At 39.7% G+C, this 25,955-nt stretch overlaps 1 protein-coding gene across 1 annotated transcript in view; it reads right to left on the bottom strand.

Annotated features, from left to right (window-relative positions):
- Positions 1–481: 481 nt before the first annotated feature.
- The window catches only part of LOC104081185 (spermatogenesis-associated protein 16-like), a gene marked incomplete at its 3' end in the record, with an annotated part of 48,906 nt that continues 23,432 nt past the window's right edge, over positions 482–25,955 (bottom strand). The window contains exons 4-5 of the mRNA XM_009583819.1: positions 12,169–12,314; positions 482–571 (exon numbers count right to left, since the gene is read on the bottom strand). Of these exons, the coding sequence (XP_009582114.1) occupies positions 482–571; positions 12,169–12,314 (236 nt within the window). The remainder of the gene's footprint in view (positions 572–12,168; positions 12,315–25,955) is intronic.

The following is a 25,955-nucleotide window of genomic DNA, read 5'->3' as shown; positions in this document are numbered from 1 at the left end:
TTCCCGTTCACACCAACAATCTCATCAGCTGCACGCAGGCTAAATTTTGCAACATACCACAGTGTACCCTGCGATCTTGATTTTTTTTTTTTTTAAATTATTTTTTTCCGCATCCACTCAGAGTGCAGCTGAGCTTCTGCCCAGGGTTATGGGGAAACCAGGGGTGGAAGAGGCTTGTGTGCATGTAGTTTTTGTGCCAGTGCAGCCCTGGGACCTGACCAGGGCTCACCCCGTGCCTGAGAACGAGTAAGTCCTCCTACACGCATTAGTCTAACTGCAACTAGGACGTAATTGGGATTATTCATGTTATGCCAACTGGGAGGATTGGAGCTCTGCTGTGTGCAAGATCATATACACAAAGCCAACGCAAAGCTCCTACTGATTTTGGAAAAGCCTGGATATAAGATGATATCCTTACTACTGAGAGCTGGAATGAAAGAGATATAGAGAAACCATTAGAAATCCACGAGCAGCGGAGTACCTTGCAGCTTCAGAGTATCTCTCTAAACACCTAAACACAGCAGCTTGGCGCAGGTGGTTCCGGAAATAAGCTGGGTTCAGAATAATGCTCCTTTAAAAGATAAGAGAGATGGACAAGTTTAGACTTCTAATTCTTAAATCATTAAAAGCTACTAATAATCAAACTGTGATTAAGACACATACCGTATAGACTTATTCTATACAACTCAACACTGTATGTCTCAAATGTAATACGAACTATCACTTTCTCTCTCTTGACAGCTGTGATATATGAACAAGAATTATTAAAATTTTTATTAAGGTTATGTCATAAATACAGTTTCATTAGGGTTTTGTGTATTGTTCTAAAAGAAAGTTCCTGTGGTAATATGCTATATTGCCTTTAGCTTGTAGATAACATAAGCAAAAATGCTACGGTACAACTTCTTGTTAACCCCTACCTCCACAAACATGAGTGGCAGTTGTCTGACCTGTCTACCTGGAAAAACTGTGCAGTCAGAATGTATTTTAATGTTAGCTTGGAAGATTTTAAAATACTTTCTGTACAAGTGATAGGTTCTATGTGGGTGGACCTTGGCATGTTTCTTAGACCATTAACTTTAACAGATGCAATTCCAGGTGTAACAAATTACAGCCTTTAAGTCAATATCAGAAGAAGATTGAAGGGTAAAAATAGCATAAACTAAGCAGTTAGATTGGCAGGCAGAGTATCCTTCTGATGTGAGCAGGGGGAGGGCAAGAGTGACAGCTCCTTCTACACCCAATTAGTTCCACTTGTGAGATCTCCAGCAAGTGAGTGGCTTCTCTGGTCAGCACTTCTCCCAGGGTTTGGAGAAAAGGTACATATAAGCGTATTCTAGGTTGCAAAGTTTTATAAAACATGCATGTAATGACAAATATTAAGTATTTAATAGTAGTTTAGCACATCAACAAAGAGATTAACGCTAGATTCTGCTACAAACTGGCTTTTGTTTCCTCACTGATAGTTTTGGATATCATGATAGCATTAAATACTACTGCTCTTGTGATTTCAGTCTACTAATAACCACAGAACTAATCCTCTTCATAACCAAATCATTTAGTAAAGTTTATTCATTGTCTTGAAACGGACATAAATATATACGTAAACACGCTCAGCTATAAATTCACATTTATGGAAACACCCAGTGCATTTTAGAAGATCAGTAACTGTCTCTTCTATATGTTTTCAGCACATGTCTGGGGCCTTCAGAAAGACCTTTCAGAATAAGTTAAAACCTAAGCGTCTCCAAGATGCTGTAGACTTGTGAGTCAAATTCACTCTGCAGGCACTTTTTCCAAGGCATACAGAAGAAGGCCTAAAGCTCTGAATGGTTACATCTACATTTGCAAGTAAATAGATATATTAGGAGTGGATCAGCAGATGAGAGGAGCTAATGTTGAGGCCCTTAAATCTATATTGTAGGCCGTTGGGGCTTTTATTTCAGACTAAACTTAGCCTGTTCCCTTAAACAAAATGTCTCCATACTTGTTGCTCAAAGCTGTCTTGAAGGTCAGCTGTTGGTTTGGATTCCTGTGTCTTCATTAAGTGCTACTTGTATTTTGTGCACCGCTCACGTGGAACATGCAGGTAGCTTTCTCTAGAATTAATCTAGTTTGTGAGTGCTAACATTGGTTGGTGAACCATCTAGCGTGCAGAAAATGGAGGAAATTGGGTAAAGTGCATCACAATCCTACTATTATGCCAAACCAAAATGTTAAGTTAGGTGTAACCAGAGACGTTTCTGTTCTTCTGGCACAGGAAAGCTTTGCTCTGTATTAGCAGAGCTGCTCTCTGCTCTGGAGATGCAGCTCCACTGAAGACCATCCTAAGGTGGTATAGGAACTAGGAACCATCTCAGAACTGGCGTTTCCCAGTCCAACATTTGAAAAAACACTCAGAAAACTGTATTGAGACAAAGCATTATCCTGCAGGAACGATCTCTCTGGGAAGAAGGTGTGTGGGGGAAAACCAGTGACAAATGATATCACGTAACTTAAGGCATTACTGGAGAAGGTGCAGACCTTAGTGACTGGGGGCACATCTAAATATGGAACTAAAATCCAATGTACAAAACAGCACTGGATGTTAACATTTAGTTGCTCTTAACGGGGGGAACGAATCAGTCTTATCAGTAAAAAAAAAAAGTAATGCCAACAGCAAACACTGCAGTTCTCAGCCAAACATGGTTCAGATCTAAGTTTAGACAATACTGATGGTCACCAAAACTTAATTTAACCAAAACAAAATCATCAAAAGATCAAACACTATCAGCATTTAATGATTTGACCAAAACAGTAATACCTTACATAGATGACAACTGGTACTTCTGCAAGCTATTTTAAAGGAGATTATTGCTGCTGTAAACTGTAGTCAACAGTTGATAATAGTGATATTGATTTTTTTCTTTTTTTTTTCTTTTTTTTTTTCCCCTCTCCAAGTTATCGGTTCTACCACAGCCAAGAAATAGCACTATGAGGGGAAAAAATTAAAAAATCAATAATTCCCTGGTAGTTAGCAACATATTTTCTGTAAGTCTTTGAGCAGGATGTGCTGTGCTAGGCTTATAATAAATATAGAACTGTAGCAGATTTTCAAAGAATTAGATATCAGCTCTCCACTTTCCATCTTGATTTTTTTACTAGTCTCAAAAAGATCAACTGCTTCTCTTGATCTATAAATTCTATATTGAAAAATATTATAGTACGCCCTAATAGCTTGAGCAAACATCAGAAAGCTACCTTTGACTCCTGGCAGTTTGGTTTGATGCTGCTAGGCTCTCTGTAGCCTAAACACTAGAAATAATTTCTGCTATATTACTATTCTACCCAAAAGTAGCCCTTTGCTGTACTGGTGCAGCTCCAGTTGAGTAGCCTTTATGCAGAGCAGTGCTAATTTAATGCCAGGTGTGCACTAAAACTGTGCAGAGCTATCCCTTTGGCTTTTAAATCTGACTCTGATGTATTTCAGGTGGTTTTGGTGAAAAGGAAAAAAACGGAATGAAAATAGGAAGCAAAGGAATCATACAAAGGTTAAGAGGAAAACCCCAATTTCAGGAAGTTCTCCTTCAAATAAGAGCAGATGGGGGACCCATCTGGCCAGGCAGAAATGTGCCAGGCTGCGCGTACCGAGAACAAGTCCATGCTCCAAGATCCACCTCCAGCCATGAGCAGTCTTGACACTAGGCTGGTTAATCCAGTAATTAATTAGAAGGGATGTGTTTCAAAAGGGAGGCTTGAAAGAAGAATTAGGAAGGGAAGAAGGTGGTGGACACACCGGCTGCAACACCGTCAGGATGATCTCTGTATGTGGTGATTTGTGCCATGAGCAGAAGCATCAGTCCTTCGGTCTCTTCACTCACGTGCCTCTCATGGGAGCTTCAGGTGGAAAAAGTAGTTTCGACAGGAAACGTCTGAAAATGGATAGCTCTTATTTTGCACAGAGAAAACTTCTAATCCGCAAACTGCAAATAAAGTCACTACAGCTGAAGATTAAAACTTGTGTTCTTGCCAGGTTTTGCCCCCATCTGTCAAATGACTAGGCTAAAGTAAACTTGAAATAGATTTTCATTTATTTTTCATCTTCACTGTAATCCAAAGACTGCCCTGTTAAAAGCCTTTCGTAAATCATTTGGTCAGTTTTTCTCAACAAAACAGTCCTTAAGTAATGCCGTATATCAGCCTCTTTTTTGACATTTTCATTTTTTCATCTTGACATCTTCTCTTAAAAATAATACAGTGTTTGTCCTATTATCTTTCTTCAAAACTGTGAGGAGGGGGGAAGAAGGCATCAACTCTCTTCCCATCATAGCAATTGGAGTATGCGAATTGAAGATGCACATGTTAGTCTGTGGTTTTCTCTCCAAGTTTTTCTTTCAATCTTACTGCCTGGTGTTAAGACAAGAGGTGTGGCAAGAAACTCTGATCGCTACATCAAAACTGGCTGCTAGAAATCGCATTGCCTTTTCTCTAAGGTGCACATTCTCTATTGAATTCCTTCCCAAATGCAACGGGGATTTAACTCTAATCTGACTGACATGAAAAAGTGCCTCTGCTACTATCCACCACATCATTCGTGTTTGGCCTTTATAGGCCAAGAAAAAGTCAATGAGATGATTCTATAGATGAAACAAGTGAAAAAATACACTTCACCACTAAAGCAGATAAACTCATTTTTCTTGCTAGTACTGTGAGTAAAAGCTAGCTTGTTCATAGAGGTGCATGCAGTTATTTCTTTGATTAGAGTGGCAGAAGCTTTTTCTTTTTCTTAGTTATCCATGCCTTCCTACGATACAGTGTGGTCTTCTGTACAAATGCATTTTTATAGTCAATTATATTTGACTATTAGAGAGGGATTAGGTGATTTACCAGAAGGAAAAATTCAGTGCTAAAGCCATATGTGCCTCTATGCAGAGAGATGTAAAGCTAGCACGGGTCGGTATGGCAGTGCGCTGTGCTGGCACGTCCACGTGTCGCTGGTACGGAGTGATTGTACAAATGTAGTCGCTGAGGCGTTCTTCACCAGAACATTAAATACAATGTCAGTGCAAGTAATGTGTCAACTAGTGTTCAGCAGAACCACGTATTCAGTTGCTGTAGACTAATACAATGCTTTTATCTTCAGTGAATACCTTCAATCAGTACAGCTGGTGATCCAGCCCCAGTATACTTACAGATGAACCTGACAAATCCTGTACAATTACATTGAACCTCAACTTTCTTCTTTTTCCTTGTTTCATCTATATGGCAGGTAGCTTATTATCTGCAGTGTAGTACTAGTCTTACATCTGTTTGAGTCTGCTGTGCTCCGTTCTGTGATCCCAAGGGCTGGTTTAAGAGTTCAACTCTATTAGAGGCAGTCAAATTCCTGAACCCTATGGTAGCCAGGAATCAACTTCATCATATTTTCCTGCAATTTGCATGTGCAGCTATGTTATGATTTTATTTTAAGTTTTATTTGGGGACCTCACGACGCTATGTTTGCTTGCAGCTAACTTCGTATTCTAAACCATTCCTCCTCCCGGTGCTGTTGTAGGGAACTGAGAGGGATGTGTCTTGGGTATACAAAAGCTTGCGGGCTTCCTTGCCCTGTGTGAGAGTTTACCAAAGCTGACATCCTGAAGAGGAAAAAAACCTCCCTGTTGCGACAAGCTAGTGGAAATATTTGGTAGGCTTGCGAAAGCAGGCACGCAGGAGCACTTTCTGAGGACAAGAAGCGTGGTGGTTTGAGTGCTATGAATAATTCAAGGGAGAAGGAGGGTGTTTGCGGTGAGGAGACCATGCGAAGGGACATGTGAGGGAGGTAGGGCCTTTCTCCTGAGCTTGGTTTCAGTCTGTTGGTGGCTGGACAGGTTCAGACCCGTTGGTCCATGGGGAATTTTTCTTTCTATCACCACCAAATGCTTGGCTGTGACTGTGCCCACCCTCCCCTGCACTGAGGGACCTTTTTCCCCTGCGTGAGTGCTCTGGTTCTTGAAGGAAGGAGCACCTTTCCCTCCCTGCCCAGGTCACTCTTTTTTTAAAGAAGTGACATGCAAAATTACATATCTGTGTTACAGAGAAAAAAGCTGGGGGACAAAGAGGTCAGGACTACTTGGTAGATGTAGTTACAAGAGTAGCTGTACTGAATACTGCTTATCGAGGCAAATCTGGCAGAGACCAGAACGGGTCTCTTGGGTGGTAATCTGATAAATCATTAGGAATTCCTTTCAATACGGTCGTCACCCCTGAACCAAACCAACAGCTGCAAGCAAAGACAGAAAAGCTTCTACGAAACGAAGGTGGATCAAGGAACAGGACCAAATCCTCTTACGCTGAAAGAGGACACCTGACTTGTCTTTGTGCAGTTGGATTTTTTTTACAAGCATTCAGAAATAAATGCAGTTATGGCATGTATGGGTGAGGACCTTCAGTGCACAGAAGAAACCATCTCACAAAGTTTTCATATCTAAACAGACAGGAGGGGAGGAAGTGTGGGTTCCCAAAAAAGGTTTCACACAATGCCTTTTCTCTGTCAGTAAAGTGAAATATAACTGCCATGTTAAAAGGTTTTGCAGCAGCAATTTGCTTTGAATTGCAAGCATAAGATAAATGTACTATACAGGTTTCGATTCCTCAGCTGTGAAGGTGGTAAAAAGGAGAATGTTCTCCGGTCCAGAACAAGAAGATATTTAGAAAGATCTTGTTTCAAATCTTCCAAAACATCTTAATACAAGTGCATTCCCTGTCTTGTTTGCATAATGTCCTGCCCGCTCACTTTCCAGCTGTACAAGTACCACTTTCTTGATCACCAAATTTTCTGATGCCATTAGGACTGCTGTCATGTATCTCAACTCTCATAAAACAGTTTAATGTTGCTAGACTTTTCCTTCTACGAGGAACTGTATTTCTTCCAGGGCATGGTTTTTTTTTTTTTCCTAAATGTGCCTTTCCTAAATAGAATCCCACCACACGTTGTGTAGATAAATGTTTTTGCAATATAGCATCATCAAAGTCAAGGGGAATATAGCCTTTGACCTCAATGGAGAAAGTCTCAGCCCATAAAATAGGAACTGTGTCACTGATGTACCAACCTGGAAATACCATATGATTCAGAGTTGAGTATCAGAATCCAGAGAAAATGCTTCTCATTTTAAAAGTAATAAAAAGTTGAAGTACATAGAAATATTTGAAATGCTGCATGAGAAGGAATTATTTTAAGAGAACTTCTGGTTTATATTATCCAGAGTATCTCAATGGAATAGCTTTGTATTAATAATATCTCATCTATTATGTATATTGCAATATGCCTAACACAATTGCTGAAGTAATTAGATGCTGCTAATTTTTCTCTTTCTTTTTCTTCCCTTTTCTGTGGAGGTAAAGAGATTAGGAGAGTAATTTAGAGCAAAGTATATATTGCACTACAGACTTCTCACAGATTAGCAGCATCAACCGTTGTGTTTCTCGTTTTTCTACTTCCACCTAAAAATCTATGCTGCTCTTGAGCTCTTCTTCTATTCTGTCTCCATTTTAATGCCCACTGACTGCACTGTATCATAACATCATTGCATTATTTATTTTTGATTATTTAATATTTCACTAGAATTTTATTCTTCAACTTTAATATAGTCCTATTTTAAAGGTGCAAAATAAGGAAGTTAGGGAATGAAGAAGTAGCTGAATATTGAATTTTTAGTCTGAAAGTTCTGAATTAATCTGGTTTAAAGAGTCCTGACTTATCCTGTCTATAACACACTGACCAATTTTTGAGATGCCTTTTTTTCTGACAGATATTGCATAAAGCTTGATCATTAATAATTATTTTAAACCTTTTGTAAGTGTTTGAAAAGTCACTGGGAAAAATGCAGAGGATTTAGAATTAAATCTGTGAGGCTTCAGCTGGTTTGGATTCCCCCCCCCCCCCCCCCCCCCCCCCCCCCCCCCTCACTGTGCCTCCATAAAAGATTCCCTCTGTTAAGTCATCACTAAAGCAATCGTGTACTACTTAACCGAGGTGCTATTTTCTACTTCATGTGTCTCCCTATGAATTGTGCAAGAGGCATTAGAGAGCCCTGTCTTCCACCAAACACATAAAAAGGCATAGCAGAAGAAGCTTTACAGATTTATTAAATTCTCTATGCATTGCCTTTCTGGGAGGGAGGGAGAAAATTGGCAGCAGGTCATGCTGCGGAGCAGAGACTGCAAGGACGCAGGAAAATCTTTGCGAACCCCCAAAGATTTTGAATAGCTCCGTACAGCAGTCCTCATTATCATGAACATATTTTTCAGGCATTACTTAAAGGTAACGTTAGACAAACGCCACAATGTCTGATTCCCCTTCCTCCCCTCCATCCTTACGTCCACAATTTCCAGACTGAGGGAAGAATGGCAGGGAGCAAAGCTTAGGGATGCTCTGGGAGGAGGCAGGTCCCAAACATCTTTCCAGATGGCAACTCCCAACGCACCTCCCGCCCCCAGCCATGGGCTTCCTATGGCATGATGGCAATCCCATTGGGAAGAGGTGTGACTTTTCACCTCCGGCAGGCAACATCGTTCTCCTGCTGAGGAGCTTATTTCCAGAGGAGTCCTATGGCACCAGCAGCCCCACTGCAGAGGGGCAGGGAGTGATCAGAAGTGGGCAGAAATGAAACAAAATGCTTTTTGTCACTTGCTGCCGGGTAGGTGACGTTAACTTCTTCCACATTTTCTAGTGCTTGATCCGTGTACCGGATCTCTACAAACAGCAGTCTATGTTTAGGCAACTGGATCAAGCCACATGTCTGTCATTCCTCAAATCTTGTGTGCCACGAGGACCACAGCAGCCGAGGAAGCGTTAGTGCAGCGGCAAAAAGCGTATTTCCAAGAAAAAGTTTCTGTGTTATTTTCCCATGTGCAAACAGCAAGCCACATGGTGTCGATGTAGACTAATTTTAGCTTGCTTGGAGGAAAAAAGCAAAATAAACAAAGAAACTATAAGGGAAAATAGAGTCTCATTGAGAAAGTTGTGTATATCATGTTTTGAAGGATCCTCCATCTTCAATTGTCATGGAGTTCAGCATCTCTCTCTCCAATTTCAAACAAAATTGAATCTTAACTGTTGCTGAGCTGTGTATGTGAGGCACCGTGGGTTGTTTTTCCACATGCGACTGCAGCTTTACGGATTTCTCTGTTGGGCCTGGCCCTCTGAAGGGCAGGCGTAATTGGGGGACTGCTCTGCTGAAATGCTGTGCTCTGCTTCAAGATTGTTTTCATCTGGGGCAAAAATTCAACCACTGACATTATTAGGCTAAGCAACATAAGGCCTAAGTACTAATCTGAGGTTTCTTAGTCAGTTCTTGACTTCTCAGACCTTCACTGTTTTGCCATCTGCTATAATTGAAAATTGCCTTCTGCAACCAAAGGGAAAATCTAATTTCTCAGCAAGCCATATGGGGTTATTAAGATCATTAAACCCTGGTACGCCATAATGCCTGGGCCAAAAGGACCACAGGGCATGTAAATATTGTGTGATTCATTTTATAGCGTCAGACTGCAAGTTAGGAATTATTTTGATGGCTATCTTATGATGAAAAGTGGTGGTCAAGTAGGTTACTGCAAATGTTGCTTGGTGAGGTCAGTCCATGGCACGTTTGTTCAGAGCTGTGACAGATGAGAAGTGGTTTTAATAGTGTTTGATTGCAAAAGGTAAATCTTTTGATCAGCCTGACAAATGATCAGAACCCAGCCAGTGTCCTCAGTTGTGCCAGTGACGCTAAAGGCAGCCTTAAATTTTCATTTTAAGAAACCAGAGAATACAATTTCCACCTTTCAAGAGGACCCAGACTTGGCTTCTCATACAGGATCTAAAGCTGGTGATATAAATTGTACTCCCTTTCCTTTTATAAAAATGGGAGTGCTATTCCCCTTAAGGTGCCTGTTCTTGAACGCTTTAAAACCGAGCTGCTGGAATTTTTCTCTATTTTCTTTATTTCTCTAGTTGTGGCATTTCGTAAGATTTCTTCCTAGCAAAACCCACTGCTATATATCTGATACAACTATGTGTGAGAATATTAAAGCTGATTTTTGGTTAATACGGCTTCAGAAATGAATGCAGGAGCTGTGAAATTTACATGAAATTAAAGAAAGAATAGTTCAGTAAATGCAAATAAATGCAGAAACGAATATTTTAATTTGGATTCATGATTAATGCCAAAGGATTACCAGCAAACCATTACAACGTGGTGATAAAAACTCAGTGGGAATAAAAATTCTATATGCACTAGTTAACTGATGGCAGTAAGCTATTTTTAGTAGGAGAGCTTGGAGAAATTTATTTGTTCTTTTTGAAAAATACAGCTATTGATTATATTTCAAGTTTTGTCTTTGTTAATTATGCCTCAGAATATTTTTTTACTGGTATACTATTGTATCTGTTCCTGCATTTTACAATGTGACAACCATGGTCAGTAGACGTATTCCTATTCTGCAAGTTATTAAATGAATTATATTGAAAATAGGCATTACTAATTGCCACTTTTCTCTGTGCTATGTAACTAAAGGAATTAAGAACAAATTGTTATAATTATATATGAAGGAAGAGTGAGGATTTTTTCTCTACTTCAGTTTTCCAGTGTTCTCAATCTAACTGCATTTATATCCTCTGTAGGTCGTGGGTTTCTATAGGTCATGGCTTCTGTTTCAAGACAATTGAAACCAAAGCATGTCTGAATAGGCTTTAGTTTCTGTAGCACTGGAGTCAATACATCTTACTATTTTGAAATTAAGATAATTTAATGGAGGTAAAAAAAAGTATCTCTTGTTCTAGTTATATTTATACTGTCCAAATAGCTTCCTTATTCTAGTGTTCTTGGAAATCACAGTTAGAATAAGAGAGCGATCATTACCATTTTTCTAAAAGTTGGGAATCCAGTCAAACTTTATACACTTTTTTTCTTTTCTGACATGGTCTTTGAGAAGCCATGAAAAAATGTGGTTGGTTTTTAGTTTGCATGAGGAGTGCATTTTATTTTTGGTGGTTGTTGTTGTGGTTTTGGGTTTTTTTTTTTTTTTTTAAATTTTTATTTTTAATGGGAATCTTACAGTCTTCCCCACTTCCTATGCTTTGGCTCACCTAACAGAATACTCGACCTGAAAGGAATACAGTTTGTGTGCCTGCTAGATGTGCCTTGGGAGAGCACCTACTGTTCTCTAACCTCTTATGGGCATTCAGGCCCCCAACCCAGGTGGTACTTGGAACTAGTCTGAAGGACGCACCCCCACAATGTGGACAGGCTCCAGGTAGCCATAGCTTGACAGACAAAAAGTGCTTGGGAAAGGGGTGGGGATGAGTGGGGACAGGAGATGAAGACTTTGTCATTAAGTCAGGATTCTCAGACTTCCCGTGACTTTGCATGTAGCTAACGGAACCTGCTGCCATGATGGCGTCGCTTTTCTATACCAACGCATTATTCTTCACCGCCGTCTCTTGTGCGTTAGGCTCGTGCATTGTGGTTGTAGGAAAAAATCCTCACCCTGCACTAATTGCAGTGTCCGTCCTAATACATCTCATACAAGGGAAAAAATAAACAGAGACCTCAGTAATGAAGTGCTGCTGGCAGGACATGCACACGCTTAACAGAAACTATCGTTACGCCTGAATGTTAATTAAAGGCAGCACAAACCCAGCAAAATCCTAACTCATCTGAAACTAATGGGAATTTCATCGCCACCATGTGCAAGTTTTGTTTCTGGTTTCTTTATGCATTGCTGGTGGTGCTGTTCTTTGATGTGGATCACAAGTGAGCCCATGAGGAATTATGTAATGAAAATGATTTGAAGCCATCCCTGACCTAATCTGGCTTGAAAAAGATCAAGAACTCGTAATATCATTACTGTCATATAAGACTGAGCATGTTTATATTTGTCTAGCTTCAATCTTAAGGGTGCCCTGAACTCTGTATGTGACTCACCTGCATATCCTTACCTACTGCGTTATCAAAGCAGTAAATATTTACATGGCTATTGTGGCTTCATGTCTCAAATTGTGAGAATTAGTCCAATCTAAACATCAGTGCCATATGTAAGTTGTGTTTTATTGATTCCTCTTTCCTCATTATTAGACTGATTCTTCCTGCACAGGATTTTTTCATAGACTTTGTTTAATTTTTTATTTCAGTCTTAGCAGTGTATCTAATCGATATTTATTTTTACCTGTGTGAATGATTCAGAGCATCATCAGGCTTCATCAGTTTTAAGTAGCAGGTTACAAGCTTTGTCTCAATAAAACTGGCGATACTGGAAATATCTTCTGGAGATGACTCAAAGGGTTTCTCTATAGCAACACCTTTACTGCAAAGCTGTACAAGAAGCAAAAATGTTATTTACTAATGTTATACACACCTTTTGTTAGGTAGAAATGCTTTTTGTAACTGACAAATGGAGAAAACTGGCTTCTAAGTAAAATATACCCCGACTTTAACAAGAGTTAACACTACAAAAATCAGTACAAATACATGTGAACATAATATAAAATGCAATGTCATCTTCCAGGAAGGGATAGTCAAGAGAGCAGATAATAAGCTAAAAACTAAAAACCACTCTTAGGAAAGAAACTATATTTTCTCCCATTTTCAGAAACGAAGGCTCAACTTCAGGCTCCCAAAATCTGTGGCTGTCTTGAGATCAGGGTCGAAGGAGGAGTCTCAGGCAGCTATTTACTTATTTCAGTAAGCCAGCGGTGAACTCTGCCTTAGGCTCTGCTGCCTTTGTCCCACGGCTGGGGCAGCAGAGTGTGATGCAAAGCAAGGAAACCAGAAACTCCCCCCCTCATTTAATGGGAGGACTTGTCCTTCCAGAAAACTGCTATAGAAAGTAAAAACAAAGAGATGAACTATCTTTCCCATCTTCTTGAGCCATATAGAATTTAGCAGAGAGAAATATCATATTTTCTGTTTAAAAAAATACTCTTTTCCTGATAGATAAATCGCCTGCTGTTCATCACAGCCGGTGACTTTCTCATTAAATAATGTTCTATTTCATAATATGCATTGTTGGAATTAGATAACCCACAACTCCTTAAAGTTTTGGGGAGTCCTCCGCGCTGGACAGTACTGGGCAGGACCACCTTCGGTCCTCAAATCTTTTGTTTCATTAATCTACAGGCAAGCTGATTTTGTAATGCTGAAGAGTAGTAAAAATTAGCTTTTAGTTCTTAAGAAAATTCCACTGTAAGCAATTAGATACAACTATAAACAAATAGATTAAGTCTAAGAGCTTTGTCTTTAAGGACAATAACCGTATAGCGCTACTAATGAAAATGCAATTGAATGTCCTTTGCTTGGATAAACATCCCTAACAGGATTGTTTAGTGTGCAATGATTTCATCTGACTAAGTGACTTCACTGCAAATCAGCTTTAAAAGTAGATTTCTAATGAAGATTAACAAATTAATATTTATCTAGGCTGTGTGCTTAAACTCTTGGCTCACACCGAGACCAGTGCTGAGGATCCTTACGGCACTGATATGCAGCTGCAGCCTAACGTGGATGAACGCAGCCTCTGCTTTAAATGGGGTATAACCAAGGGACTCTCGCTTGAGCCCAGTTTCGCCAGTCATCCAAGCTGTAAAATAGGAGGAGGAGGATCTGGCCCGTTTGTCTAGCTCCTCATCACTACTGAGTTTAGTTATAATAATTAGTTTCTTGCGCCTATGTAGTTAAAATCCAGTGGTTGATTTTTAGGAGGTGCAATGTCAACTCAGCAGTTTGAGATGTCTTTAGAAGATTAAATCCGTCAAGAAAAAAAGCGGTTCTATATACGCATCTTTCTTCCCGCATGTGATCCTTAAAAGCAAGAAGGATTATAGACCCACGTCTGCCCTTAGCACCTACAAAGCTAATCCTACCTTTAAGATTTTTGTGCATTGGTTGGAGATCAGCTCAATTCTTTAAAGGCAACAAGGGTCATTCAAGGAAGTGTCCCCTAGTTCACGTGTGATAAATATTTTTTTCTTTCACATCCCTTCTCTGAGAGCGAAGTTACACGGTGTATATTATAACACCCATACATTTAAGATTTTCTATCATCTTGTTATCAGTAGAAGTTATAAATCAGCGAAGTCATCAGTTTTAACTTTGCTCATGGTACCGTATATATCTGCTGAAGTGTCTCTATGGATAAGACATGCTATACGTAGCTAAAAGACCCAGAGAATTATGTTCACATCAGTGAACATAAAAGTATCATCAAGTTTTTCTGTAATAACACTTTTCAGCTGAATTGGCCATGCTGTGACCTCTGTTAAATTTATGGGAATGAGAGACTTGAGGCTACTCCCTGGACTTCCAAGTTCTTGAATGATTGTGGGAAGAAAAGAATCATTTAGGTATCCCTTCAGTATAAAGTGCCGCAATTCAGAGTTTCCTCAAGTCTTACTGCTGATATGAAGAGTTATGTTTAGACCTGCGTAACCCCTCAGTTATCTTTGACAAAAACCAAGACATGAGTCTCTGTAAAACATATCTGAACAGCTAAGGATTCATAAAATATGTTTAAATACAGTGAATATTGGGTTCTGCCAGGTCTTCTCTGAGACCTCTCAGAGTAAGAGTTCGAAGAAATGAATAATAATTCAATCTTTAATCTCACAAAATCAGGGTAATATTTTTACAGGGATGTGCCTGTGTTTGGGCCCATCTAGGCTGTATACTTTTTACGTCCCAAACTCTCTCCTGATTTTTCTGTAGGATTTCTGCAGTGGACCAATGCATTTGAGATAGACCCCCTCCACACTAGTTCCGTACAAACAACAGCAACAAGCAGCAAAAGTAAGATTCAACTTAATTTTACAGAATGGCTCCTTCTGTACTAAGCAGAAAAGTTATGAATATACAAAATAGCCCTAGTGTCTGGTATTAGTGAGATGCACAATTAAATGTACTCACTGGCAAAAAGGTCTTTTTTGGTAGCAATATAGACACCACTGGAAAAGGTTTCTGTTGGTGAACCATCTCAGCGCAGCCCAAAAAGCACATCATCGTTTTCCAAGCTCTGATGGAGATGACACCTTTTGCGTGTGTTTCATCACCCTTTACTGGATTTTGCTGGCCTTTCTGATAAAAGGACTTGGCTATGCAGCAGGAGAAGGACTGTTTCCTTGTGTTGTCCTGTCTGTCACTGAATATTGAGTCTGACTGAGCGTTTTTGGGGGGTGAGGTAAAGACAGTGCCAGAAAGCACCTGAGAAAGCTCATTCAGGGAACTTTCCAGGGGAGGAGTTAGGCAGGAAGGAGACGGCGAGCTGGGATTTTGCAGCACAGATGGGGATGTGGAGAATGTTGTAGAAAGACTCACATCTCGTTTTCAAAGGGGATGAGAAAAAGGAAAATTTCCAAGGGAACCAAAGGAGCCTCTGTAGCTACAGGTTGTTGTAACTTTGGGAAACCCTGCTGGACTGAGAACAAGGGAAGAGGAAAGGCTGTGCCATGCACAGACATAATGAGCAGGGAGGAGATTTGTTTGCAATTTTCATGTTTCACCTCGTAGAACCGAGTTTTCTTTATCTTGCTGTAGTCTGCAGTCCAATAACACTACCTTTGAAGATCAAAAGGGCTGTTGGTGTTTTTGGAGTGCTTTAAGTAAAAGGTAAAAGCAGCTCCATCTCACTCCTCTGAATACCTTAAGGTCTTGTCACAAGGACGTTCAAATATAGATGTGGGCTTGGAGAGGCAGTTACGTTTTGTACCGTTGAGGGTTTCCTTTCCTAGAGCTATGCTACAGAATTTTATTTTAATTCCAAACTGGGAAATCTGGGGGTACATCTTACCTAAGACTTTGGTGAGCTTTTGGCCTGCAGAAATCTTGCCAATATCTTAAATGTTATAGAGGCTATGAAATTGAAGCAAACAACTTAAACATTTCAAGCTTTACAGCCAATCTGGGGTTAAAAACCTGCAATGTACCATTTTATGTCCTTTACCATAGCTAGCAAATCTAACAGTATTTTTCACTTTCAGACTTAGTCTACCTGTGAGTATCCCTGTCAGTAGATAGGAATATTTTTCCAGAAATAATATTTAATTAAAAAATCCTGCCAAAGGATATTTATATTTTCATAGGGGCCCTTGTTACAACTGGAAGCCATCGTGCGGGTTTTGTGTACATGCATCCTTTAGAAGACTGCTGAGTTACCCCACTCAAAGAGTTACCAAGTATATAAATGAAATGTAAGGAATGAAAGTGCTACCTGCAATTTTTGTATTACTGGTGAACTGACACTAATTTTGTTATACATTCACTGATAAAGGACGTTTCTCTTGCAACGTGTAGGACCCTATAAATATGTTGCTGAAACCACAGTCGTATAAATGCTTGTGATAAAGTACTTTGTCAAAGGTCACAGAACAAGTCTGTGACACTGTGAACTTAGCATAGATCTTGTGGTGGTATTAAGGCTTTAATTTTGGCAGTAGCAAGCAAGGAAATCTTATGAGTAAAGACCTCCCAGGCATTAGCTGATAAGAAAGAGAGGAAAAGATGCCCCCAACCCCCACATGACTTTGGTAAAAGACCGGTTGAAATGCTGATCATTAAGATATCTTCCTAGTTAGCATCTGTGTAATTTGGAAGAACAAAATTGGAGCTCTGGTGACCTGTACCTTGGCACGTTGGAACCGTTTTCACTGCAAACAAGGTGAAAGGTTCAGACATAAGAAACTGGCAATAGTAACAGTTTACTTATCACTGCTATAGGTTTGGTATATGTTCAATTCAGGAACACGGTTTGCCTTAAAGAAGAAGGTGCCCAATAGATATCCATCTACGTGTGTGGATATAGATATACATTTGATAGCAAATTTAGCTTGGGAAAACAAGTAAATTTGGTCAAATGGTGTGTGTCAATGAGATTCTTTGGCAACTTCCATGAGATCACTCACGCCTTCCTCTGCCAGTCTGAAAGAGTTAAGGGTTAGTTTGAATACAGCAATAACCTGCTAGCCTTGCTGGAGCCGATTGCTTTGCTTTTTCTCTTTTTTCCTTTTTTTTTTTTTTTTTTTTGTTAGCAGAGGAATGTTTAATCATGCCTCTCCATTTTAAAGACAACTTTGTGGTTTTCCCTGGAGTGATTTTTAGAGTGGCTAATCAGAGGGACAAACCTGAAAAGGCAAGAAATATTTAATTAGTGCCTTTTCTTCTGACTAGCCAACAGTGCTAACCAGATGCCTTCACTTCAGAGCCATCCAAGTAATCAGCCTGGTAACGTCACTGCATTGCACATCAGGCACCTGGCAAGTTGAACACTAACTGCATCCCAGAAAATGTCTGCTAAGGAAGGCTACTTCTGAAAATAACTTTCAAAACCTGATAGCAAGCCTCACACAGGGCTGAAAACAAACTGCTTTTTGTGTCTTGCACTGTAATCCAGTCCTTACAACTATTAGGCACTATCAGAAATACTGCAGGAAACCAGCATAACAAAGAATCTGTTAATGGCGGTTTTCTCTCAGTGGAGAGGAAAAAAAAAAGTCAGAATGGAGAATAAAAGGAGGGAGGATTTTCTCTCAATGATATGATTTCATGCAACATAACTTTCCAGCTTCTATTCAAAGTCGTACTGACATCTTGGTATGCAATTTCAGTCAGCAGAGCAGGAATTGTATATAAACCCCCTGTCTTTATTGTTAATGAGATTTGTGTAAATAACTTGCTAGAAAACATACTGAAAATATATAATTCACTACTAAATATGAATGCAGATGTCAGGTGAGAAGAACTAAATTTACTAGGCTTCCTGCAATGTGCTCTGCAATGGATAATTCAAATAATAAGTATGTATGATATTTTTAGCATATCAGCTGCTCTATGCAGAGTTAGCACTGGATTCTGTAATAGTAATGTGTGTGCAGGACACGTTTGCTATCTTGGGTATATTATTGGTTACACAGTACTGGCTGAGAGCCAAATATACCTCAGACATGCCAAGTTATGAGAAATGATCCCTATTTCTAATCAGAAACCCCCTGTTTGCCAGAAAAGCATGGATCTGGTGAGCGTTGACTTTACCAGATGAACTTAACAGGCTGCTTGCCCTCTCCGTGGGGTCTGGTGGGGTGGCATTCAGCCTGCTCTCCCCACATTTCCACTGGGTTTATCTTAAGCCCTGTCTATGTCTAGGCTTAAATTCCTCCTTCAGCTACAGCCAGCCTTTCTGCAGGAACCAGAGGTACGTGGAAGGGTTTTGGTGACCAGGTGGGGCAGAATGTTAGGGAAGTTCAAACTTAAATTTTATGCTCCCCAAAGACTGACAGGTTTTGCATATCTGTCACTGGTTTGGCCTTTTTTTGGAGACAAGAGCTCTCTGCAAAAATGATATTTGAAGTGCCCACCAAATTCAGAGGATATAGCATTTTAGTTTGTGCTCATTTCTAGGTGGATGCTGCTTTATAAAAATAAACTTGACGTGAATCTTTCCCTCCCACAGAAGCTAACGATGTTCCCTGCAGCACTCCTAAGCCTAAGTCATTCCTGTTTATTGGCCCAACTTCAGATAAAGGCTTTACCTCCCCCCAGTGCAAACTTAGGGGTCTTTCTCATATTGTAAATAATTTGCTTCAGAAGCATTAAATCAGGAACAAAAGTTTTAGGAAAATATAGTCCGTTTGACTTCAGCTTAATCTGTGTGCTGCACTATAAATCTGTGCCTCTCATAACCAATTCCTATTTTATGGAGTGTTCCCGTTATCAGTACTGCCAGGGTGAGAATAGTCATCACAGAAGCCAAGAAAAAAGCAACCCCAAAGCTCTCTAATGAAACATATATTGTGGAATCAATATACTACAATAGTTTCCAAGGAACTTAATATTCTATACAACATACTGAAATTTCCTTTATAGACTGCCTTTGTAATACAAAATTTGTCAGTCCTCCACTGTGAGTCCATCCAAGCTCAAACCAAACCGAGGATGGTGTAAATATTCCATGTGAAAACCAAACAATCAGAAAAAAGTCAAAACTGACACCGGTACCTCCTCTTGCTAGGCTTGTAGTTCAAAATGCCTATTGGACTTTGAAGCAGGAGCGTCAGTCTGTTGATAGCGTTCACAGGAGGAGCTGGCCAAAATGAATGTTTTTTTGGAGGCAACTGTCAGCTGGTGTGATGTGGCTATATTGTAGCAAGATTTTGCGAGCTGTCATGATTGCTTGGAAAAAGCAATATAATTTCAGGCCAACTAATTTAATCCCTTTGATGCCAAGAGATTTGCTGCCGCTAAGTCCAAACACAGAGATATCTCACCAGCACTTTTATTAAGGCAAACTGTGTGAAAGGTTCACTCCATTTTGATGGACAGGATTATTAGGGAAAAGCAATAATTTGCTGAAGCCTTATTTTCATGCTGTTTCTGGATATGACATTAAAGTTAGCTGCAAGACCAGTTCTCCCCTCTCTCCCCACCTCAGGATGGTGTGGATTTGGTATCCTCCACCAAGAATCCTCTCAACAGTGTTGTCAGTGTTAGAAGCACATATCCACGCCTCAGGAATAAACAGAAATAAAGCTCTTCCCTAAAGTAACCTAACCAGAATTCATTCCCCCCTACTTTTTATTGTTTGGTTCACCTCTGTAAAGCTTTTCAGCATTTATATTCATTTTACACTGTCAAAAGCTGAACAGGAGTAAGATAACAAATGGTTCTGGTAGCAGCTGTCACCACCTCCTGTCTGTGTATGCCTGTGTGAATCTCTAAATGGAAATAAAGTACTTTAATAACACATTTTCTCTAAACTGTCCTCATGGATAAAGTTACTCTCAAATCAGTCCGTGAACGCTTTCCAATTCGGTGCCCACTTCAGCCTGCATCCCTGTCTCTCCTCTGCAGAGTTTATGCAGGTATGCAGCAGTATGATTTAAAGACATTTCAGACAGAAAATCCTTTAACAGCACGCCTCCTGTGACCGCCGCTTGCCTGCGATAGCTGCGTTTGGTGTTTGAACCGTCTCCTAACTTGCCTAATTTTCTCCCTATAAATTAAGCCGATTGTCGTTGCATTTTTGTGCTGGGTTGGCTCTAGCCAGGAAGCACCCAGAGCCACAAATTAAACGCGTTGCTCTACCCGCCCTGTTCTTGTAAGATACCTTCCAGGAGCAGATGGCAGCTGAGAGGATAAATACCTCCAATTTCTTAGGGCCCTGAACATAAAAGAAACTCCACTTCGAGACTGGCTCGAAGGCATCGCTTTACATTGAGAGATGTGAGGTAGCATCGCGCACCTGGGTTTCTCTGCTGTCGGGTATCACAATGCCTGTGATACATGCGGGGACCTGTGGGGTTCAGGCACCTAAAGATTTTTTAGCACCTAGCGATTTTAGCTGCCCAGCTTTCAGAGAAGCTCTTTATGGATCCAGCCAGCAGTGACATGCCCTGAGCCATGCATGATGTTGACTGTTGAGCCAAAGTCTGAGCCTGTGTCTTTCGAGATGGACTAGTGCCTCATCCAAGGCTGTCCGGAGTCTTTTTTTTTCCCCCCTTTTTTTCTTTTTCTTTTTTCCCTGTTTTTTTCTCTTTTTTTTTGTTTTTTTTTTTTGTGTTACCTACTGAGGTATCTACTACATGGACCTTGTCTCTGTTTCTCAGCGATTGTAAAACCTGTGGTTTGCATGTGTCCAGGTCAATGAGGCTTTTGACTGTAAGTGACAAGTGGTGGGTGATGATTATTTTTAATCAAATATTATACTGCTTAACATTTACAAAGTATGGAGAAAATATTTGGTGCTTTTGAGCACCTGTCACCTCCAGGTAAATAATTTAATAGCACGTGAGAAAGCCAATTAGAGTTAATTAGAAATTGACTGATCTGCTTTGACACCAAAATGATTGGAAAATATGGTCTGTCCTTTCTGGAACAGGGATTTTGCTCTTGTACACACAGACACGAGTGAGGAAATATATTGTTTTATCGTCAACACATAGTATTCCTTTGAGGAAAAAAGCAGTTTATAAGCCAGATATGTAACAGCAGTTCAGGCAAGAAGAACGGGGGCACGAATCCTTATAGACAAATAGCTGTGCAGTTCCTCAGCTTTATTTCATGGTGATGGGCATGCTGGAAATGTCTAGAAGATTAATAGATTCAAATTCAGTGATCAAAAAATGGGAGCATGTCCAAATGGATCATTATAACAGATTCCCACTCTATCCCACAAGCCATATTTGAGCCATCTGTAAGCTTCACATTCCCGGTCTAAAATCTTCTGCAGCCATAAAAGACAATAAGTATCAGTAGGAAGAAAAAAAAAAAATCAATTTCTTGGCTTTGCAGCCTAAAAATATAGTGATGGGACTATAGGGAGAGAAAAACTGCTGATTATCAGGGCTTTTCTTTTTAAGCAAGTTAAATGAGTCGGCCATATTTAGGAAACCACTTTGTTATTGGAGGTTAAAAGAATATTTCTAGGGAGTAAAGTCAGCATCTCACACTCTTTGAGGCATCAGTGACTGCCATCTTTGATGTTCTCTGTCCAAGACCTGGTGTTCTCACAGGCAGTTTCTAGAGGACCTGTGCTGATGATAAGGATAGATAATTTCTGAGTCTAATGTTTTAGCTCCAGAAAGTTGGTGCTAAAATAAATATTTAGCCTTTCACATGCTTTCTCTTGAGGACTTTCGTGGTGTTAAACTGTGTCTAGTCCTTGCACAGCTTTTCTTGATGAGAGGGGATAGGGAAAACTATATAAAGTTCTATTTTCTACCCCTTTCATTCCAGTGGATGACCAGTAATTCCAGTCTCCATGCTCCGTAAATCAAGGGAGTACACATTCTTACACATTGATGGCTTCTTGGACCTCAAGACCCTCCTGCAGAAAGAGACAACGTCGGGGGAGGGAGGGTGGGCAGAAATGTGGCTGTGCCTTGCCGTGCTGCAGCCAGCACTGATCCAACGGTCACAACAGGGAGCGCATCCAAATACCCGAATCCTACCGTGCAGCAATGCCTCTAAGAAAGCCACCTGTGCTTTTCTAATGTGCTCTACCAGTGGACAGACTAAGGATCAACCTCTTTTCACATAGGTATTTATATAGGAAATACCCATTTTTTGCTTATCTTACAAAATGGAAGGCTTGGTTGAACCATGCTGCCTAACTCTATGTTGGTATGTAGTTACGTCCATGAGCCACTGGTACCACAGCCCCTTTCAAAATATTTGCTTTTTGCAGATATTGTTGCCTGGAAGAAGGAACGTCGTCTTGACAAAGCCTTCTCTGCAAGCAGTGAATCACAAGGCAATGAGCCACAGGAAAGGTTAATCTAAAAACTCAAGGTGCGCAAAAAAGATGGCACTAATGTTTATCTCCCTGCCATAGGAACGGTGCCCATAATAGCCATCTGTGGAAAATGGAGATATTCCAGCTTGTGGAAGGCACCACAACAGCACTCTGGTGAATTAATCACATGCTGTTTGAGGCCTTCACCTCACACGGGGGATGCATTTCATGTCTCTGAGATATTCTACACCGAAAGCTGTGTGCTGAGATACTGTGGACTTCTTTCTGTGCACAGCAGTCATGAACCTTTCTCATTTATTTTTTAATCACAGGGGAGGATTATTTTCGGAACAACAGGGTCTGAAATTTAAATTTGTGCAGGTTTTAAACAGGCTGATGTTTCTGAAGTCTTTTACGCTCTCTGATATTAGGAGATCAGTTTGAGACAAGATCTTTCGATCCTCATAAAGGTTTAATGTTATTTTGTAGCTAAGCTGTTAATAATTGGCTAGAGATTTTATAGATATACGTATATGGTTTCCACTGAGGTTTTAAGCTAAAGAGTGATTTCTCATTCCCTTCATATCCCAGTCCAGATGTTCAAGTCCTATTTCCCTACGTTGCAACAGATGGATGCCAAAAATTTAGGGAAATTTACAGTGTTTCTCAGTATAGTATATATAATATACTGTATTATTTAGCTAGGAGGTAGAAGAGCAAAGACTGTTGCCCCAATTTCTTCAGCTATTTTCCTCACTAGCAGCAGAAAGTACTTAATTCTTCAGCTCTAATGCTGAGAGTTCTCCAAGGGAGCATTATTTTTTCCTCTCCCAGGCTAACTATAATGCAGCTGACTAACACTAAGTCCCTCCTGATTAATTTAATGGTAGCTAAATAGTGCAGAAATAGTGAGAAGCCACCAATTCTTCTCTTGATAACACTGCCTTCCCAATGTCTGTGGTAATCAGCAGCATGCTGTCCGACATATAAAAGTCTCTAAATTAAACAAGCATTTCAGTTTTTCTTTCTGACTAATAATTTTCCTTTTTTCTTTTTTTTCAAATCCAATAATTTCAGTGCTAGACTTTCAGAACTGCCTGTTATTTGCATATCTGAAAAACAACATGATCTAAAGGATGATAATACGACATGAATATATAGATGGATCTAAAAAAGGCGTTTTGGCTTAAAGAAGAGCCAAGAAATGTATGATATTTGCAAAATGTAAGGTAACACTAACTTCAGTGATACTATTCAAATTTAATGCTAAGCACACGCTTTTCTGGATCAGGGTGTCTAACTCAAAATGTTGTAATGTCAGGCTAAAGCTTTAGTTTCCTCAAATCTGAAAAATGTCTGTAAACATTTTGCACCAGAAGCCATAACTTTGAATTTCCTGACCTTTGAGCTTGTTACATATCATGCTTCTTTTCACCCACGTGAAATGCAGAGGAATCTTTATTTATTTCTTCAGAAGGTGATGGGCAGAACAACCACAGTTCCAATCTCAGTAGCTTAAGTTTTCTTCTTTTCCCTGCATAATCTCCAGTTTGTCTATTTCTGAACAAATAGACAAATTGGGGACGATGCAGAGAAAAGCAACAAAAATGATACAGAGGTTTAGAAAACATGACCTGGGAGGAAATACTAAGATGATTGAGTTTATTTAATGTAGAGAAGACTGAAAAGAGATATGCGAAGAGGTTGGAAGTACAGAGAGAATAGGGTGGTTAATTTCTCTTCATGTCAAATAAGGATACAAAAATCACTATGGGCTATTTTGCACGATGGAAGATTGGGAAAATCTTTCTATCAGCTTGCTGATGTGGATGAGAAGTCTGTCTCACTGGAGATTTTTAGAAACAGAGTACAGAAGTGTCTTTCAGGGATATTCTGGTTTTTGTTTCTGAGGAGAGCTGGATTAAGAGACTGCTGAGAAGCCCCAGCCCTACAATTCTGTGATTTCCCAATCACTCTGTCCGCAATCCCGGGAAGGAATTCTTTAATCTCTACTTATTCTTTCACCAGGATGTCTATTAGCTAACCTTTCTATTTCCTCTTAGGAGGAGACAAGTACTCCTTTCTTCTCCACTGACAACTGTTTTTGTCGCCATCACAGCTCATTTCTGACTGTAAGGAAAAAAAAAGCCTAAAAAGGATGGCACTTTCTAATTTTACTCACTCACTGCTATAATATTTATTGTTTTAAAATAAAATGCCTTCAATATTGTAGAAAAAAATAGAAATAGGATATTTGCTTGTCAGCTGCAAACCTCGAATGCTTTACAAATGCTTTTGAATTAAGTTTGGCAGTGCAGCACTGAAACAAGTATCGTCGGACCCTTTTTGAGGATGTCAAGTGCATAGCTGAAGTGATTGGGGTCGGAATGGAGATAAAACATCAGGGAGAGTCCAGAGAGTCCAGCTTGCTAGTCCTCTTTCTAATCACCAACCATATTCCTGTAAAGTGGAAAAATGTCCTTCTCTTTTTTTTTTTTTTTTTTGAGATTTATTTTATTTGAGAAGCAGACACTCGCCTTTGAAATCCTTACAGCTACCAAGAGTGTTTTTTTGTATCATGTATCATGGAAAAAATCAAGCCCTCTTCTGCACAGTAAATGTTAGCAGCTGAGTTAATTGTGAGGATATAGGGCATCTTTCAAGGTATATAAGACAGCTATGCTCTTGGAGATACTGTTTTCAAAATGCTCTAATGCTACCTCTTTGAAAGCAGCCTTTGGCTGCGGAGTGCTACTATTTAACAGGTTTAACATTACTAAAAATTGAGAGGCTGATGCCATTATTAAATTTCATTCTGCACAAAAGCAAACAGTTTATCATAGTCTGTTCCCAGCAATTGTAATTCAATTTTTGTTATCTTACATTGTTTAAAAGAGAGAGAGAGAGAAAGATACTGTTCATCAATCTGATAAAAATGTTTAAATAACTAGTGCTTTTTTGTGATTATGTCAGTTTTATAGCAGCATTATGGAAACACGACAGGGTAACTAAAATCTGATTACGTCTAAGTCCTTGCTCATTATATGATTATTATGAACCATGACTTCTACTGGCACATTATGAATTACATGGTCATAATACAAGGGATTTCCAATATAATTAACTGAGATTAGCAGCACTAGAGAAATCTGGGAATAATGATACAACTTTGAACAATCAGTTTTACTGTAAATGCTGCTAGCTCTGGCTTCCAGGAAATAGGAGGCTGGTGGATGCAACCCTGACTCACCTGCTGGGGTTTCCTACACCTCCTTTCTCTTCCCTCCCCACCCGTGAAATTAATTGCAACCTTGCCAGAGTATTAGGAACTCTCTCTTTTACTCTTTTCTTCTCATATTATACTGATAAAACTCAAGGCTGGCAAAGTTTTTCAAAAACATCAAGGGTCTTTAGATACCTCCTTTTGGAGGGGCTCAGCCTGAAACTGGAAAGGGCTCTGCTTTTGAAAACATAGAAATGTCTACTTGTTGAAGAACAGATCCATTTAAGACAGCTCAAGTTTGAGCACCCAAAGGCGGAAAGTCATGAAAATCACAAATAAGTTTCAAAGATCGTAGCCAAAGATCATATTATTTCTTTAGTATCTCAGGCAGGCAAGAAGCCTTTCTTTCCACAAAAAAAATAGCTTTTGGACTCTTAGGTGCTGAAGAGAAAGCCATGCAGAAAGAAAAGGATTTCTACACAGCTCCAGTGGCCATCTTCTGGCTTTAGAGAAAAAA

Source organism: Fulmarus glacialis, unplaced genomic scaffold, assembly GCF_000690835.1.
Source record: "Fulmarus glacialis isolate BGI_N327 unplaced genomic scaffold, ASM69083v1 scaffold8568, whole genome shotgun sequence".
Lineage (NCBI taxonomy): Eukaryota > Metazoa > Chordata > Aves > Procellariiformes > Procellariidae > Fulmarus > Fulmarus glacialis.
Note: the sequence above shows the minus strand (reverse complement) of the source record. Positions and strands in the feature narration are given on the sequence as shown.